The sequence below is a fragment of the Oryza sativa genome, chromosome 3, assembly GCF_034140825.1.
Source record: "Oryza sativa Japonica Group chromosome 3, ASM3414082v1".
Taxonomy (NCBI): domain Eukaryota; kingdom Viridiplantae; phylum Streptophyta; class Magnoliopsida; order Poales; family Poaceae; genus Oryza; species Oryza sativa.
Window position 1 is genome coordinate 37,251,236 of NC_089037.1, and position 17,144 is coordinate 37,268,379.

At 40.3% G+C, this 17,144-nt stretch overlaps 3 protein-coding genes and 1 long non-coding RNA gene across 10 annotated transcripts; 1 reads left to right on the forward strand and 3 right to left on the reverse strand.

The window, feature by feature from the left end:
- Positions 1-1,155: 1,155 nt before the first annotated feature.
- LOC4334858 (ABC transporter G family member 3) lies at positions 1,156-6,311 on the reverse strand. 3 transcript variants are annotated; one of them, XM_015772376.3, is made up of 11 exons: positions 5,564-6,311; positions 4,804-5,090; positions 4,360-4,531; positions 3,662-3,775; positions 3,416-3,544; positions 3,022-3,168; positions 2,660-2,851; positions 2,498-2,584; positions 2,015-2,287; positions 1,816-1,923; positions 1,156-1,700 (listed from the first exon to the last, which is right to left on the reverse strand). In XM_015772376.3, exons 1-11 carry the CDS (start codon positions 6,086-6,088, stop codon positions 1,428-1,430), a joined length of 2,307 nt encoding a protein of 768 aa, XP_015627862.1. In that variant the 5' UTR covers positions 6,089-6,311; the 3' UTR covers positions 1,156-1,427. The 3 variants fall into 3 exon arrangements, with proteins under 3 accessions (XP_015627862.1, XP_066164546.1, XP_015627863.1); XM_066308449.1 differs by having other exon boundaries at positions 4,804-5,047; positions 5,564-5,708; XM_015772377.3 differs by lacking the exon at positions 3,022-3,168.
- Positions 6,312-8,855: 2,544 nt separating this feature from the next.
- LOC107276092 (uncharacterized) lies at positions 8,856-15,134 on the forward strand. The gene is made up of 2 exons (XR_010739966.1): positions 8,856-8,972; positions 14,958-15,134. It is a non-coding gene; the product is annotated as an uncharacterized lncRNA (long non-coding RNA).
- LOC9270136 (ruBisCO large subunit-binding protein subunit alpha) lies at positions 9,181-12,583 on the reverse strand. The gene is made up of 8 exons (XM_015775021.2): positions 12,450-12,583; positions 12,196-12,364; positions 11,914-12,035; positions 11,564-11,771; positions 11,294-11,439; positions 10,838-11,144; positions 9,835-10,286; positions 9,181-9,620 (listed from the first exon to the last, which is right to left on the reverse strand). Exons 1-8 carry the CDS (start codon positions 12,504-12,506, stop codon positions 9,327-9,329), a joined length of 1,755 nt encoding a protein of 584 aa, XP_015630507.1. The 5' UTR covers positions 12,507-12,583; the 3' UTR covers positions 9,181-9,326.
- Positions 14,113-16,976, reverse strand: LOC4334861 (OVARIAN TUMOR DOMAIN-containing deubiquitinating enzyme 12). 5 transcript variants are annotated; one of them, XM_015775023.3, is made up of 10 exons: positions 16,654-16,976; positions 16,393-16,586; positions 16,158-16,231; positions 15,933-15,987; positions 15,782-15,856; positions 15,625-15,698; positions 15,486-15,534; positions 14,855-14,939; positions 14,562-14,618; positions 14,113-14,470 (listed from the first exon to the last, which is right to left on the reverse strand). In XM_015775023.3, exons 1-10 carry the CDS (start codon positions 16,850-16,852, stop codon positions 14,424-14,426), a joined length of 909 nt encoding a protein of 302 aa, XP_015630509.1. In that variant the 5' UTR covers positions 16,853-16,976; the 3' UTR covers positions 14,113-14,423. The 5 variants fall into 5 exon arrangements, with proteins under 5 accessions (XP_015630509.1, XP_066164548.1, XP_015630508.1 ...); XM_066308451.1 differs by having other exon boundaries at positions 15,486-15,567; XM_015775022.3 differs by having other exon boundaries at positions 15,782-15,874.
- Positions 16,977-17,144: the final 168 nt, after the last annotated feature.

The window sequence follows — 17,144 nt, forward strand, 5'->3', positions numbered from 1 at the left end:
CCGCCAGATTTGACGAAAACCATCATACCGCCAGGGCTCGGAATGGTAGGCTATATCACAATCGTAAACCCTGTCTACTACTAATGTTGTAACACTATCAAACCCAACCAATGTATATGGATCTACTGAATTATAAACGCCACATAATATTCCCTACTATTTCTGTCCAGCCACTCTTTTTTTTAAAATTGTTACAACAACTTTTTTTTATATTATCTAGCATGCAGATACCAGCACGATATTGGTTATTATGTATTTCTTTCATGCTTTCTTTTCCTTAGATTTCAACACCAAAAACACCAATCCCTTCTTTTTATTCCATACGTGCTCCTTCATCATACTTGATACTACCAACGTCCTAAATTATAGTAACCTACAATCGGAGTAGACCCATCTTATTATTACAATTCAGGACATATCTAAGTTGCTATATTTTATTTCTTTTTTTTTCTGCTACCTCTTTGTGTCCTCCTCTATTCATTTGCCTTTTCTTCTCATTGCTCCGCAGTTTCTTTTTCTCCTTTGGGAGAGCTTATGCTAATTACAGCTTATTTCAGATTCCCACACCGACTTTGAAAAAAATATAGATATAGAGTATACAGAATAAACTAGAAGCCAAAAGTTGGGAACCTCACCTTTCCTTTTTAAGATTCTCATCAGTTAAATAGTCACCCACTAATTCTCACAATCTTAAACCTCCTATAGACAAGGTCTTTCGTATTCAACTTCCACTTATGCTATACTAAAATATGTTGTATAAATATGATCACATTTATTCATCATCAACATACTACTAGTGTGGTAGTCTTCTTTTTAAATGAGTTAATTAGGACATAACCAATGTATATGACAAGATCGAAGTAGAGATAGGTAATATTATTTATTTTATATGGGTAGTCCATATGCATATGGGTATCTTTGTTATTTTCCTTCACCCTCCCCTTGAACACACAGTGTTTTTTTGTTAAAAAAAGGAAAGAAAAGAAAAGGTCATGTGGTAATGGTTGATATGTACTGAGAAGAACGCATCGAATGTCAGAATTGGGCCTTAGCCCATTGTGCGGAGAGAGGAGTTCGACCAGCCTTCAACAATGTGCTGTATAGAGCCCAAAAACGAAGGTGCAGTCCATGGAGGACTGAAAGGAGGCGGCAACAAGAGAAAAATGGAACATATACATACTCAGGACAACAAGATAATATCATCTTCAATTCAATCCCCAAACTAAACCGTCTGTATGTCCGTCTGTGATACATAGTACAAACATACATAGACAGACACAGTACGGCATATGTAAGCATGATCAAGAATGAATATACATGTGCATGCATTTCGCCCCCTTGTACTCTACATGATGGTACATGGCAGACGAGGAGTCAGTTGAGTCACCTGGATTCATTCATTAGACAGAGGCTACTTGGACGGCACACTAGTTACTGGAGTAGTAGTCACTTTGCGGTGTCCAGCTCCAGCAGCACCAGCTGCCAAGCAACCTCATGTGTTTCCTTACATTCAGACGAAGCAACACGTAGAGAACAACACGGTATCCAACTGCCATCACAAACAAAACCAGCAGATTTACCCACTTTGCGTTTGCTGAAGACGAGATGTCGTATGAGCCCCCAACTGCTTGGACACCTGGTATCGTCCTTATCGCACCGACCGCAAACGATGTGCCCACATACTCGTTCTCAAGCAAACCCTGCACCCACGCACCACTATTGTTATTATCACTCGCTCTCCCTATATGTTTCCCAACCCCAATCATCCATAATACTTATTACTAGTACAAAGAAAGAAATTTCCCCACTTATTACCTCAACTGCATACACATGGAACGAAACGTACGACAATGGGTACTTCCATACTGTGCACGGTAGACCCCCTCGGATTCGAAAATATCCACCCACAAGCATCATGATAACCTGAATCAATGGCACAAGTATTGTTATTCAACATTGATCCAACTGACACATACTATTTCTTCTTAAAATGACGAGCAAAAGGTAGGCTTACGTATAAGCAAATGAGAGTTAAGGTGCACTTGTAAGTGTCGAGCCAGATGTAAGCAACAATCATCATAAGTGCCTCATTTGCCAACAGGCACATGAACATGGTCACCACAAAATACATAAACAAGTTGAACTCATTCCTGAGTCCTATCAGGAAGTAGAAAACCAGCGATGACGAAATAGTGACCAGAAATAGAAACGGAATACTGGACAGGAAGTGCCCTAGCAGGAAAACCATTGTACTCGAATGCTGATTCGCTTCCTCATGGGAATATATCTGCATATATAGGATGAAAACAATTTGCGATATTAATAGATTGTAGTGCCTGGACAAACCTAGTACCTTTTCTTTTGTTAATGTGTAGTTGTGTACTATATATCATAAGTAACAGTAGGACTATGTCTCAGTATTAAAAAAAAAAAGAATTACTCTGTTAACAATAAAGAACACAAATAAGAATGAAGTGGTAAAGACCAAAACTTTCACCTTGATCTCATCAATATGGGCAGGAACTCCAGAAACACTTAGAAGGATGACAAATGATACATACACAAATATTGCAGAAACCCTTACCTGTTGAAACAACGTAGTCTTATCATCATATCATACATTTAATAGATTCAAACGCAACAGAGTAATGGTACTAACCATTACAGATGATAATGAATGACCAGCGTTGTTAAATATGGTGCCGACTGAGAGGGCAAGAAGCATATACAAGGCAAATCTGCTCCAGAAATATTTCCGATTTCTTGACATTATTACCAATGATCTCCAGGTGAGAACACCGATTCGTGTTGTATTACTGGCTCTGCCTTTACTTTTCAAGTGAGGACCTTCCTGCAGCACATCATGTAAGAAAAAAGAAGGGGACGGATTAATGTAAAACCACACAACATCAATTATATGTGCACTGCAATACTGGGTAGTAGTACTAACTATCCTAAACTATATTGTACTGGATTTTAAGGCCCCCATAATTAGTGTGGTTTAGATTACACCAGGACAACCAGGTTGCCGTATTCCCTGTTGCTAGCTGTGTCTTGATTGGAGGCTGGAGCACAACCAAAATTCTCCAAAGGGAACAGGAGCATCAGGTTGTAAACCATTATAACAACATCCAGAAAGATGTGCAACAATCTTTGTGGCTGTGCCAACTGCCAAACAATTACTTAATTAGAGTATATGGAAGAAGGCGACTTCAATGCATCAATATATAAATATATATATTAATGCGCATAATGTGTTGGATGCATAATGATATTTCTCCATTGTAAAAATAAATCCAAAGCGAGGTGATTACATCATTTTAACTGACCATGGTCTGAAACAATTATGTACAATGTGCAGGATGAAAGAATGAGATAACTCATTTCCTTTTCTAGTGTGTTTAGCAACAGGTACCTTCTCCATCAATTTCGCAACCAGTGATTCAACAGCAACAGAGTCAGCTGATGACTTGTATGTTGCTTCCAGCGTACGGATTGCCACAGCTGTGTCCATGCTCACTGATGAAAAGTCCCCTTGATCATCCTGTTAGTAACTACAAAGGTTTTTATCTCTTACTACAAAAGAATATTTCTGCATTGACTTGAGTAACGGGTCGGAAATAAAAATGAAATCTCATGTCAAGATGGGTCTATTAGATACCTGCAAATTTTTGCACATGGCTATGATTCTGTCAAAATCAGTATTGATTGCCCGCAAGAAGTGATCAGATGGACTTTGCATGATTGGACATGGAAAGCCAGCATTTGAGAAGTGCTGCAACAGGAAAAGGCAAAACAAGAATTGTGCACAAGGCATCGGATGAGAGTACGACAAACAAATCAGGAAAAAAAAATTTGGTAATACACAAGCAGCGCATCATTGTATTAAGGAAAATTATTATTATTATTATTATTATTATTATTATTATTATTATTATTATTATTATTATTATTATTATTATTATTATCTTGTTACTAACTAGTACAGTTTATTTTGCACAGGACTCTTTGATTACTTACTACCAATGTTACTTGGAGCCTGGCATGGGTTTCTGATTTAGTGTCCTCCAGTAAACACAATCATGCTCAAGTACTGAACTAATTAGTCCTGTAAATTCCTCTACAAAAACTAGCCATGTAATTTTAGAGCAACTTTCATGACCGACATATCCAAACTACAGAACTCAATAGTTCTAATCCAAACAATACCTTTCTTAGATAAAAGGAAGCTTCTATTGATACGAGACAATTACTGAATTACATCAAGGTGACAGCCATACTGAGAACACTCCCAACAGAATATTGTAATTCCAACCAAGTGCTAAAATGGGAATGCATGTAAAATGTACAAAAAGATACCTGTAGGCAAGACAATGTTTCTCCAAAAAAGAGTGTATTCCCATTTGAAAGCAAGCAGATTCGATCGAAAAGTCCAAAAACTTCTGTACTGCTTTGATACATTGTGAAGATGACTGTGCATCCTGTGCTCGCAAGTTTCTTCAATGTTACCATCAGTAGAAGTGCAGAAACACTGCAGCAAAAGAAAAAAGAACAGGGTTGCGCTTTTTAACTCTGTACATATGCAAAGACAGCATCCACATATGACTGCTGGATCTACTAATCTATCAAATAGGATTGTACTGATTGTCATATTAGCGCGCATGTGAAAGTCAAACATTCTCATGCATACAGAAATAGTTGAAGCTGGCAATTTTTTTCTTGGGATTGTGATATACAAAGATATGAGAGGAGAGAAAGCAGCAATAGTTACTTTGATCCCTATGGAATGGCAATGAAACAAACCTGTCAAGATGATAGAGAGGCTCGTCGATAAACAGAACGTGTGGTCTCATCACTAGCTCTCTTGCAATGCTGAGGCGCCTCCGTTCTCCAGCTGGGAGGCTGTTGATAAAACAGTGGCCACCAATGAGGTTGTCAGCATAGTCAGCTAAGGACATGGCTGCGATAGCATCTTCGACTATGGAGGTCTTTGAGGAGAATAGGCCCGGAAGCTGCAAGTGCGCGGAGTAGTATAGCATCTCCCGTACTGTGAGAGAGTCGATTAGCACATCGTGTCGATCAACAAAACCCTGCAAGTCTCCAACAGAAGGCATAAAAAGCCATGTAATTAATTTAATTTAGGCCCTGTTTAGTTCGCAAAACAAAAATTTTCACGCTGTCGCATCGAATGTTTAACACATGTATAGAGTATTAAATGTAGGTAAAAAAAAACAATTACACAGATTGCGTGTAAATCGTGAGACGAATCTTTTAAGCCTAATTGTGCCATGATTTGACAATGTGGTGCTGCAGTAAACATTTACTAATGATGGATTAATTAGACTTAATAAATTCGTCTCGCAGTTTCCTGACGGAATCTGTAATTTGTTTTGTAATTAGACTACGTTTAATACTTCAAATGTGTGTCCGTATATCCGATGTGACAACAATTTTCTCCAACTAAACAAGGCTTAGTAAAAAACAAGGAAGAAATTAAATATGAAGCAAAGATATATGGATGGAATTGAAATAGCATAAAGAAGGGGGCGCATATATAACATACATAAGATCCATAAGGCAAGCGTGTGTTGGTGGCGTTGAGCAAGACTTGGCCGTACATCCGCTCGGCGGGGCGCAGGCGGCCAGCGATTGCCCGGAGAAGAGTGGATTTGCCGGAGCGGGCGGGGCCCATGATGACGGTGAGGGTGCCTGGGAGCGCGTAGCCGGTGGAGCTCTTGACGACGCGGCGGTCAGCTGAGCCTGAGCCTGAGCGTGAGCGAGTGAGGGAGACGCTGAGCTCCTTCCACACCAGGGTGGCACCGGCCACCTTGCGCTCTCCTCCTCTGCAGGCGGCGGAGGAGGAGGAGGGCGTCGGACTCGGAGAGGGGTAAGCGGTGGTGGGAAGGGACGCCGACGCCGATGCGGTTGCGAGGTGGATGGAGTCGACGTCGTCGTCGGCCCAGTCGGGGGAGTCCTCGAAGGAGATGGGTCGCGCGGGCCTGGCGGGCAGGTAGTAATGGCGGCGGCCCATGGCGAGGGCGGCGGCGGGGCTGCTCGCCGACGAAGACGATGACCGGTACGGGTCCATATGCCTACTGCCTACTAGGAGTACTCCAGTAGCTAGCTAGTACTAGTAACAAGCAACAACTAGTACATACTAGTAGCTTATTACTCCTAGCTTGTGGAGGTGAAGGAGAAGGAGAAGATTGGATGCCGCGACGGCTTTGGCATTGCGATTTGCAATTTGGAAGGAAGAAGAAGAAGAAGCAGCGGCCTGCGCTGCGAGGGGAAAAGCCCCAGCAAGCTACTCCACTCTCCAACTCCAACTCTAAGTCATGAGCAAATAGAAAGAGGGAGGACGAGGCGCACGTGATTCTAGTGAGGGCCCACCTACCAGTCAGCTTGATCATGGCAGGCTGGACTTTCTTGGAACCCGAGCCAAACAAAGATTTATTTATAAACAAAAGATAAAGCAAAAAAGAGAGAGATGAAATTTTGTCTCCTCCTTTTCCCCCTCTCTATTCCAGTTTTTCTTCCCTTATTATTATTCATCTACCATTATATTGTACCATTACCTCCTTCCACAAATGTTTAATGTTAATTAGTTCAATTTTAAGCTAACTGACTTAAAAGAAAAGGTTGAAGGGAGTATACCAGTGCTTTTGGTTTTCCCATACAGTACCAATTAAGGTGATTAGCATATCATCCTTCCTTCCGGTTCAAGTTATGTCTTACTTCCCTTCCCTTCCTACTTTTGCTTATATATCTACTACTACATGGCATATTGCCCACCACTTGCTCCCACCTTTGCAATTTTGTTATATTCCTTCTCCAACACCAACACGGGTCTTAAGTTAACCCTATCTATTCTTTTTTTAAAAAAAAAGTGGTCTTAACGTCAAGGAATCCAAAGATTGATGACAGGTCAAAGTGTAGCAATTAGCTTGGGTATGTATAATAATCACGAGAGATGAGTTGGACCAACTTATTATAATACTGTTATTATACATTTTTTGTTCATTATTAGTATATGTTACGAGTACTAGAGATCAGATCACTCACCACAGGCATAGGAGACCGAGCTCCTGCTGTAGTACAAAAGAGACCCGATGCTGATTTGTTGGACCATCCATCCCTCCCCTGTCATATGTTTTGCACTGGGCGGTGGCGGCCCAAGTTCCAGCATCTGTCATCAAGAATCCATTATCATTTTTCTTTAAAAAAAACAACGGTAAAATTCATCTGTGGCCCTTAACTTTTTCTTAAATTCTAGTTTTTTTTACCTTAAACTACAAAATTATCTTTTTTTCCTCCCAGAACCACAACACCGATTATTTTTCATCCTTAACTTTTAAAACCAAGTGCAAAACACCCTGGGACATATTTTAAAGTAGTTATGATCGATATAATAGTGGTTTCATTTAAGATGAACTTTCATTTAGGTAAGTTTCATAGTTGTGGGCGTACTGAGGTAACATCTATAATAACAAAATATGCGTAATAAAAGTATGAACTAACAAAACCACATTCCTTCGATCCAAACAAAGACACTAAAAGAATATATAATGGGTGCTTTTTTACTCAGGTTTTGAAAGTTAAGAACAAAAAATAACTAGTTTTATAGTCTTTGGTGAAGAGACTCTGAACAAAGTTCAAGAGCTAAAAATTGGACTTAAGAAGAAAAACAACAATTCTGTTCATATTCACAGTGTAATATCACTATTGAAGCAATAGTACGGCATATTGTTTTCTCCTCAGCTGTTGGGACGAATTCTACTAGCTCTAGTTTTTTACCCGTAATTTTGACATTTTGACCCTTTTGATAAACTTATTCTATAAGTAAACATTGATAAAAACTATAACTTAAAAATAGGTCTTTACCTTAGCGTCACGGGCCTTAGTGTTGAGGCCTCGAAATACACTATGAAATATAGTAATAGACCTAAACGCATGTGATGTCTTGTGTGTAGTAGACTGGTAGTGGTGTATGGTGTTTTGATGGATCATGGAGATCAGGGTTCAAACCTCAGTGCTGCAATATTCTCTTTTTTCCTTCCTGGGATACATGCGACTTCCGTGCGAAAAAAAAAGCCGCAACGCTCTAGTTATAACAATCAAGGAACTCACCACTATGCTATTCAATTCAACTTGCAAATAAATAGATCATCCTTTTATTATTTTGCATATTCCTCAGCACTGAACTACATGGAGCTAAGCCTTTAATCTTAACACCAAGGCCTACGGAGCTGGCATGTTAGGCCTCAGCGCCAAGGCCCGTGGCGCTGAGGTAAAAGCCTATTTTATTTTATTGTTCATTTATAAAATAAGTTTTGTGAAAGGGTCAAAATGTCAGATTTTTGGGTTTTTTACTACCTTTGGGTGATGTTTTCCCGATAGATTAAGAAATATGGTGAAATTAAATGAGATATGATTGTAATTAGTTGAGATAAGGAAACATGTGAAGAAAAAGCTATTATCTCCGTTCCAAAATAAGTTCATCTTTTCGCACATCTTACATATACCAATACAAAATAAAAAAAAAAATCTAGAATAGTCCTACTTTATCAAATCTCAATGCAACCATTTTTTACTTTATCTACTCAGAATATAATTATTTTTTATTTTCACAAACTCCGATACAGTGATTACTTTAAAAATAAACTTATTGTGAAATAAATAAAAGGAGTTAAAAATGAACTTATTATAGTATATTATAGAACAAAACTCAAATGCCAGAAGTAATGATCATGTTAGAATTAGTAGGTGAGAAGAGAGGGGGTTTGGCTGTGCCTGTCTGTGTAGACTTGAGATTTCTTCTCGTGGGGGCTCAGCTGGGCCTCACTCAGGCTTACGAGGATAAGGCGTGCAGAGCGGTGCATTTGGCGGCCGAGTAAGAGTGAGGATAAGGCATGTAGCATTCCATGGAAGGGAAGGGAAGCAAAGCATGGATTTGCGGCGATGATCGACGGACGGTACGCTACTGTCTTGACTCACCATCGGCTTCTTTTCGTGGCATCGTCAATCAACTATGGTATTTTTGCCCAGAGCCAGGGCCTATTCATTCATCAGCATCAGCAGCTCGCCTATCACTGAAAACCACCACCATACCACCACACGCACATACATCCATGCATTCATCTACTGCTAAAAACGAGCACATCAAAAGGAAACCATCACAGCTACTCACTTCACTTGGACTAGATTGATTTATTCTTCTTGTTCACAAGTTTACCTCTGCTAAACATCTTGTACTGTTTTGTTGTTACGACGCAGTAGCAAAATCACACACCACAGGTAGAATAGAATGGGAGATATGATCACCTCCTTCACATGGCAAGAGAACCTTCTGGTGCCCCGGAAGCCGCCGACGCCTTCTTCTTTGGCTTCTCCACAACGATGGCTTGCGTGGTTAGTACCATTCCAGCCACCGAGGCTGCGTTTTGCAACGCACATCTTGTCACCTTTGCAGGGTCAATCACACCAGCCTGTACCAAGTTCTCGTGTCTGTCAGCCATCGCATTGTAGCCAACCTCCCATTCACTCTCCTTGATCTTTTCTACAATCACTTCCCCTTCAACTCCAGCATTGTGTGCTATTAGTGCTGCCGGTGCCACTAGAGCCTGCAAAACCACCCAAAAACAATTACTACTCTATATCATACTAAGTAAAAACAAAAACTGTTACACTAAAATGCTCAAGTTCCAAACTTGGTTTACTCCATGAAACCACACATCTGTTGCTTTTGAAGCAAACCTAGACGCCATCCACCACGATACATACACTACATTGCCTTGGTTTAAATGTTGGCAAAATTATTTTAAAGCGGAATAATACCTTTTGAATGATATCAGCACCAAGGCGCTCTTCAGGGTCATCCAACTTCTCCTTGATGGCTGGTACAAATTTTGACAGGTGAACATAGGCCGCACCACCTCCAGGTACTATACCTTCCTCAATAGCAGCAAATGTTGCATTCTTGGCATCCTCGATACGAAGCTTGCGATCCTCAAGCTCTGTCTCGGTTGCAGCTCCTACCTTTATAACCGCAACTCCGCCAGAAAGCTTTGCGATTCTCTCAGCCAACTTCTCAGAGTCATATGCTGAGTCTGTCTGAGAAAGCTCTCTCTTCAGCTGTGCAATTCTTGCCTGGATCTCATCTTTGGTGGCAACATCTGCTATAATGGTAGTGGATGACTGGGAGATTGTCACTTTCCGGGCTATGCCAAGTTGCTCCACGGTTGTACTCTCCACCAGTAAACCAAGATCTTTGGCTTGAAATTCAGCACCTGAAACAAAAGACACCGCATTAAAAAACAGTAAATCAGACAGGCAATAGAGATAGAGCACACCACAGGATGAAACAAGCTGTAGGCTTTTTGGAAAAAGAAAGATATGTTCTCAAAGTTCTATGTTCAGGTAACTCAGTTCTGTCTCCGGACTTTACCATACTTACTGGCTCCAACCACTTTAACTAATACAAAATCAGGTGGTGGCAATTAGTAGAGTCTTTGTTAGCGCGTCACTTTTGCTAGATGGCAAAGAAATGCATTAATGTTGCCTATATTGCAGTAGAATGACTTGTGTACAAAGCCAATAAACCAGATGATAAATATTTGGATTATGCAATGCAGGTTTATGTCATAATTCATGTAAGCATCTCTGTCTGTGTATTGCATAAATACTAAATAATTGTAAAAAGATAACAAATGATGAATATATATCTGAGTAGCAAGATGAAGTACTTGTTAACAAAGACGTGAGAGCTATTGGTTAACAAACATGGAACATCATGAGAACGGGAAAAAATAAATCCAATAAGCCTGCCCAGTAGTTTTACCTGTAACGATGGCGATGTCCTGAAGAAGAGCCTTACGCCTTTCACCAAAGCCAGGTGCTTTAATCGCAGCTACATTGAGAATTCCTCTAAGCTTGTTGACAACTAAAGTTGCCAAAGCTTCGCCAGCTACATCCTCCGCAATTATGAGGAGTGGTGCTCTTAGTTGAGTTGTTTGTTCCAGCAAAGGAATTATTTCTTTTATTGAAGAAATCTTCTGGTCAGTGACAAGAATTCTAGCATTTTCAAACTCAACAAGTGACTTCTCAGGATTTGTAACAAACTGAGGAGAGATATATCCTCTGTCAATCTGCACATACGGGATAAATGTAGAACCACTTTAGCATGAATGAAGAGAATATATCGCCAAAATGCAGAACCACTTCAGCAGCAAGAAGAACTGTTGTACCAGACACGAAAAGGAATCAGAAAGATAGCAATCCTAGCAAGGCTGCCTACCTCCATTCCTTCTTCAACTTCAACGGTGGTCTCAAAAGATGATGATGACTCGATCGAAAGAACACCATCAGGGCCAACCTTGTCAATAGCCTCAGCGATCATGGTACCGACGAAGTCATCATTTCCAGCAGATATGGCAGCAACAGCTAAAACAGGGAAAGACAGAGGAGAAATGCTCAAGATTAGATATTCCTTCATCATGGAGGGCGCTAGCTAGCTATGTGGTTTATACAAAAGAAAGGACCGAAATCCTCCTATGTGGCGGCTCACCTTTAATATCACCACTGCCCTTCACAGGCCTTGACTTCTTCTCAAGTTCCTCAACTAAACTGTGCACGGTCTTATCTATGCCCTTTTTGATAGATACTGGGTTTGCCCCTGAAGTAACACTCAGCAGGCCCAATTTTATGATCTCACGAGCCAGGACAGATGCGGTTGTAGTCCCATCACCTGCTGAGTCATTTGTCTTGCTGGCAACCTTTTGTTTGACAGAAATGAGTGAATGTTGTTAGAAAGTAGACACATTCAGAGAATGCATACGGTTTAAGCATTAGAAGAAACAAGGTAAGTATGTTAATGTTTAGCTCAGAGAGAGAGAGAGAGAGCAAGATTGTTGTTACCTCACGAATCAAAGCAGCACCGGCATTCTCCATTGGATCAGCGAGCTCAATAGCTCGAGCAATGGTAACTCCGTCATTGACCACTTTGGGGCTCCCAAACTCATCCAAGACGACATTTCTTCCTACAATACCACAAGAAGAATTAGTCAGACACTGCCTGCAGCAGAATGAAAAAAAAGGACAAAAGGCTTAATAAGGTGCATACAGAAAGAAACCAACAAGATCAAGGGACAAATGGTGTACAGCGACTAGTATTTGAGGAAAGGGTAAGGAAGTAAGAACCTCTGGGACCGAGGGTGACGGCGACGGCGGCGGCGAGCTTCTCGACGCCGGCCTGGAGGGAGGATCGCGATCCCTGGTCGAAGGCGATCTCCTTGGCGGAGGCGCGCACAACCCCCAAACGGCGGGCGGGTCCGGGGAGGCTGGCACTCCTGCTGCTCCTCCTGTCCCTCTGGAAACAGCAGCAAAATCAATGAATCCAATCCATGGTTTAGTAGGGGTTTAGGTAGAGGAAGGGAAGGAAAGGGTGTACGTACGCGGAGGAGGAGGAAGAGGGAGGAGGAGGAGGCGCAAGTGCTTGGCATGGTGGCCATGGTCGCTCGTCTAGGGTTTCCGTCCGAGAGATGGCGATGGCGGCGGCTGCTGTGATCTCTCTCTTGTTTTCAGATTTGGACTTTTTTTGGTTGAAACCAAACCCTCAAAAATACTACTCCTGCGAGAAAGAAAAGGTGGTTTTCCAGAACATTCCGGGCCGGCCTCCGCCGTTTCAAGCGTGTCTCCTCTCCTCTTCTTCCTCACCATCACCTACCACACGCTTCTATTTAAAACCTTTTCCTTTTCTTTACGGAATATTTTTTACAAAAACTATACGATGATCGAGTCGAATCCATAATATATGTTTACAACCCTAGTGCATATTGAACGAAACAAATCTAATAATTCTCTTATTATACTTTCGCCGTCTTAAAATAAACAACCCTAAAACACATGTCGAGATTCACTGTAGTACTTCAATGTGTCACATTTCGAATTTGTTTTGTTTATTCGAGATGGACGAAGCATTTAGTAGGAGAGATTTTAACCTAAGAATAAACAGATTTACTTGCACCAAACTATCATAAAACTACAGATTCAACGTGATGTATTATATAGCTATAGGAAGTTAATACCTAACCTAATTTATTATAGCACTGCAGACTTAATGATGAAAATCGCAAAGTTGTCACAAAACTACAAGTTCAGCTGCAATTTAATCACAACTATTACATGTTTATAACTCAAACATAACATTGGTGCTAGAGAATTAGTGTTAAAACTATATTTGTTTATAAATAAAATGTTAAATATGTAATCTTATGATACGCCACCTTACACCTGTAGATTTACAATAATTTGGTAATATAGTATGTAGTTTTATGAAATTTACTCTTCCTTTTACATATGCATACTTTCATATTCAGAGTCAAATAAAAACAAAATGTTGCATATACTCGCTCTGATCTCGATTTCAATTTTGAAACTACACACCACTATTCCATCCGTCTTAAAATATGGCAACATCTAACTACGTAGTATATATTTGAAAAAAAAAACTTGCTAGTATATTTTAAGTTGAAGGTAGCACCATATATCATTTGTGGCCTCTAATCTTCTCTGGAATTAAATTAAATTAAGTTTGTGGAGACAGGCTTCTTTTTTTAATTTGGACGTGCACATTAGACGTCTAGCGCTATCAACATAAAAGAGTGTCTAGTTCGTATCTCTTGGCAAAAATACACTCTTTCCAGTTATAAATATTTAAAGCTTAAAAGAGATTGTGTCAAACCTGTGAGATATCAACCATAAAAAGTTTTTAAATGCTAGTTTTCTTTTTTTTGTCTCTTCCTCTAAAAAAATATCAATGCATATGTCTTGAAAAGTACTATCATAGTATCATATCTATTAGTACCGCTCTTTTGTTTTTAAACTAAGTATTTCAGAAGTTGTTTATGTTTAAAATTTTGAAGGTTTGACTGTCCTAATCATAATATATGTATGACCATCGTGTATCTATGATTAAAGCGAGTGGTATAATATGCAAACTGCATTACGTCAGAAGAAAAGAATCGATTCTTCTTAACATACTCCTGTGGGTTTAGCTTTAGCTTCACCTCTCGTATGGGTTTGTTTGGTAAAGCTTTAGCTTCACCTCTCGTAGAGTTAGATTTCAACCAAACATGTTGCAAAATAAATTAGAGACAGAGAAGAGGTTTAGATAGCTCCACACCCAGCTACTCTATTCTAAACCCAACTCTAAGTGACCCTATATAACATCAATAATATCCAATACATGATACATTCATCTATTGTCACAGCTATTCTTCCTCCTGACTAAATGTGTTATGTACACTCACAAATCAACATTCCTACACTGACATATAGCCCCAACAAAATGGCCACTGATCTAACCAACATCAAATCAAATCAAATGGAGTGTACCCAGCCCAATGGAGTGTACACCAGTTGCTGATCTAAAAATGCCACCACCTTTTCCTTTTGTTCTCCATAACTGGTAACTCTGCACCACAAACATGCACTGGTGAGCTACCGCATCAATCCGCCAAAGAGACACTCCTAGATGAACACGGTATCTAAATGACAAACTGTACCTCCTTCTGGATATATCGAGTTGTAGTGCACCTCAGCCCAAAAACTCAAGCATATAACTGGGTTTTTTAAGGAAAAAATGAACAGAAACACATTAGATACACATCTATTGAAAAAGTACAATCCACTATGCAAACTAACTAAGAACAATGAAGTTACATGCAGAGATTCTTAATGATAAGGCGGGTCATATCAACTGATGAAGATCTGCATCTATGTTTGACTGGATAATATAAGTAGTTGCTAATTTCAGTAATACAATTCAGTAGCAACATAATTTGAAAAGAAAGGTTACCTCTTTCTGATTTCTGAACAACAGGAAGGATTTCAATGTAGCAAGTATCTCTGAATGATGTCAGGATGAAAATCTTTACACCATACTGCAAAAAACAATGCAGATACTTGAGTTTCACATTGATAGCAAGGAGCAGATGCACGGTATCCCTGGTTCTAGGAAATCCATGACTTGGTCATTCACAAAATGCTACTCAATCTCAAACGAGAACACAACAGATGTATAGGCCTGGTATTATGATAAGGGAGGACATTACAATACCACCTATGAGAATCATGAAGTTTGAGTGTTGGGCAAAGAGAAGAAAAATCAAGTAGCACAAAAGCAACACGACCAAGTCCAGGGGGAGCAATACCTATACTATATTAATGATGTGCATGAGATTGCAATATACTACGTACCTGTTAAGGTATGCTGGTTACCAAAATAAAAACTAGAGAAAATACCATTCTTTTTTTGTTGAGATTTAAATTATTCAGATATATATGATTTCTTTCGATTATTCATCACTTAATGAATCCCAGACCATGCTGTCCAATACAAATAACTCTTATTCTGTATACAGCATAATTCCGATAAACAGAAGAATAATTATTTAATAAGTCAGGAAGTGTGGAAACATCATCTTTACCGAGTCTGCAGCAGCCTGCAATGTAACGTGGTCACCCCACTCCCCGTTCCTGGTCGATTTTGTGGCCACAAAGTGAAAATGCCTAATGTTACACTATAAAGCAAAGATTTACTTGTTAATAAAAACGAGAAATACTTACTTTATCATCTTTTTTAGATATTCCCTATAATCCATAGGGACATATCCTGCATAAATTTCCGGATAAGACTCAAGCTGTGGAACGGTTGAAAAAGGGAAAAATGAGATGAGGAAGTAGAGTTGTAACAAGAAAACATGATGACTTCACCAAGAATAACCTGTTTCACTATTTGTTGCCGAACAAATCTGTGGTGTTCAGTGGTGCGGTAAAATTGATCGGACAATGCTCGGAACTGTGTATAAGATACATGCTAAAAGAGATAAGTAGAGCATAAAATAGAGAAAAAGAGTACATATTTGAAGTAATACCTGACAATTGCCATCCCCTTCAACCTTGAGCTCAGCAAGATCATACAGCTCCAACCTAAATAAGAAATCACATGGCGCCATGCATGGGGTCAGTTTCCAGAACCAACATTAAGTGAAACACCTATGGGAGACTCGCGCATTACTAAGACATGAACATAGAAAAGTTGGCATGAGGTTAAAGTTGTATTGGTAGAGTTAGAAATACAGTTGAGGGCAATTTATTACCTGTGAAGGAGTCTTTGGTGATCTGAAAAGGCTTCATCAACAGAAGGAATGTCCCCGTTAGTTTTTGGAACATGCTACAATAAGAGAAGGAAGGAAAGGGTAACCAACAAGTAGCATCAAGAAGAAGAAGAGGAAGAAGCAAGGTAATCATTAATGGATTAATATTTTGACAAGAATATTTAAATGATGAATGGGTGAAGAGAAGGTGGGGAATAAGCAGTAGAGAGTTAGTTACAGGAATGGGAATCATGTCGTGTAATCTTTTGCCAACTTGGCCATCTAGAGCAGAGAAATCATCGACAAACTCGATTAAGCAGTCATGGGCATTATGATTATTAGTATTAGTATAATCTGCAGGGGTTGAACAAGAACTAAAGGGGGGTGGTGGTGGTGGCGCATCATCTTGTTCGTCTTCCTTTAGTGGAGGAGCTGTAGAAAAAACAAGAAAGATTAATACTGTAGTGTACAAGAGCGGAGGAAAGGGAAGAGGGAATACCAGAGGGGGGGAGATGGAGGATGGAGGAGGATAGGGATTGGGATTGGGCGTAGGAAAGCTCCTCCTGGAGGGCGTGGGCGATCATCTCATCGCAGTCGACGCTGCTGGTGCGTTGTTGGTAGTGTAGGGCAGCGGCGGGTGGAAGAAGAAGGTGAAGGCTCCATCGGAGAACATCCGGATCCTGCTCGTACACAACCATGGCCTCTTCTTCTTCCTCGATTCTTCTCCTTAATTCCCTTGGTTCTCAAAACAATTGGATTGGATAGGATTGGTCGTAACTATGAAGAAGGATCTGACAAGATGGGCGGGGCGGGGCGGCGGCCGGGAGGGAGAGAAAGGGGATTAACTCCTGATGAAGGAAAGGGATCGATGATGGCGTGGCATTGCGACGAAAGACGTGTGGTGTGGGCCCACATGCTGCTGTTCCGTTCCGAGGTGAGACTTTTTCTTTCTTCTTGTATCGCTCGCCGTCGCCGTGCCGTGCCACGCTT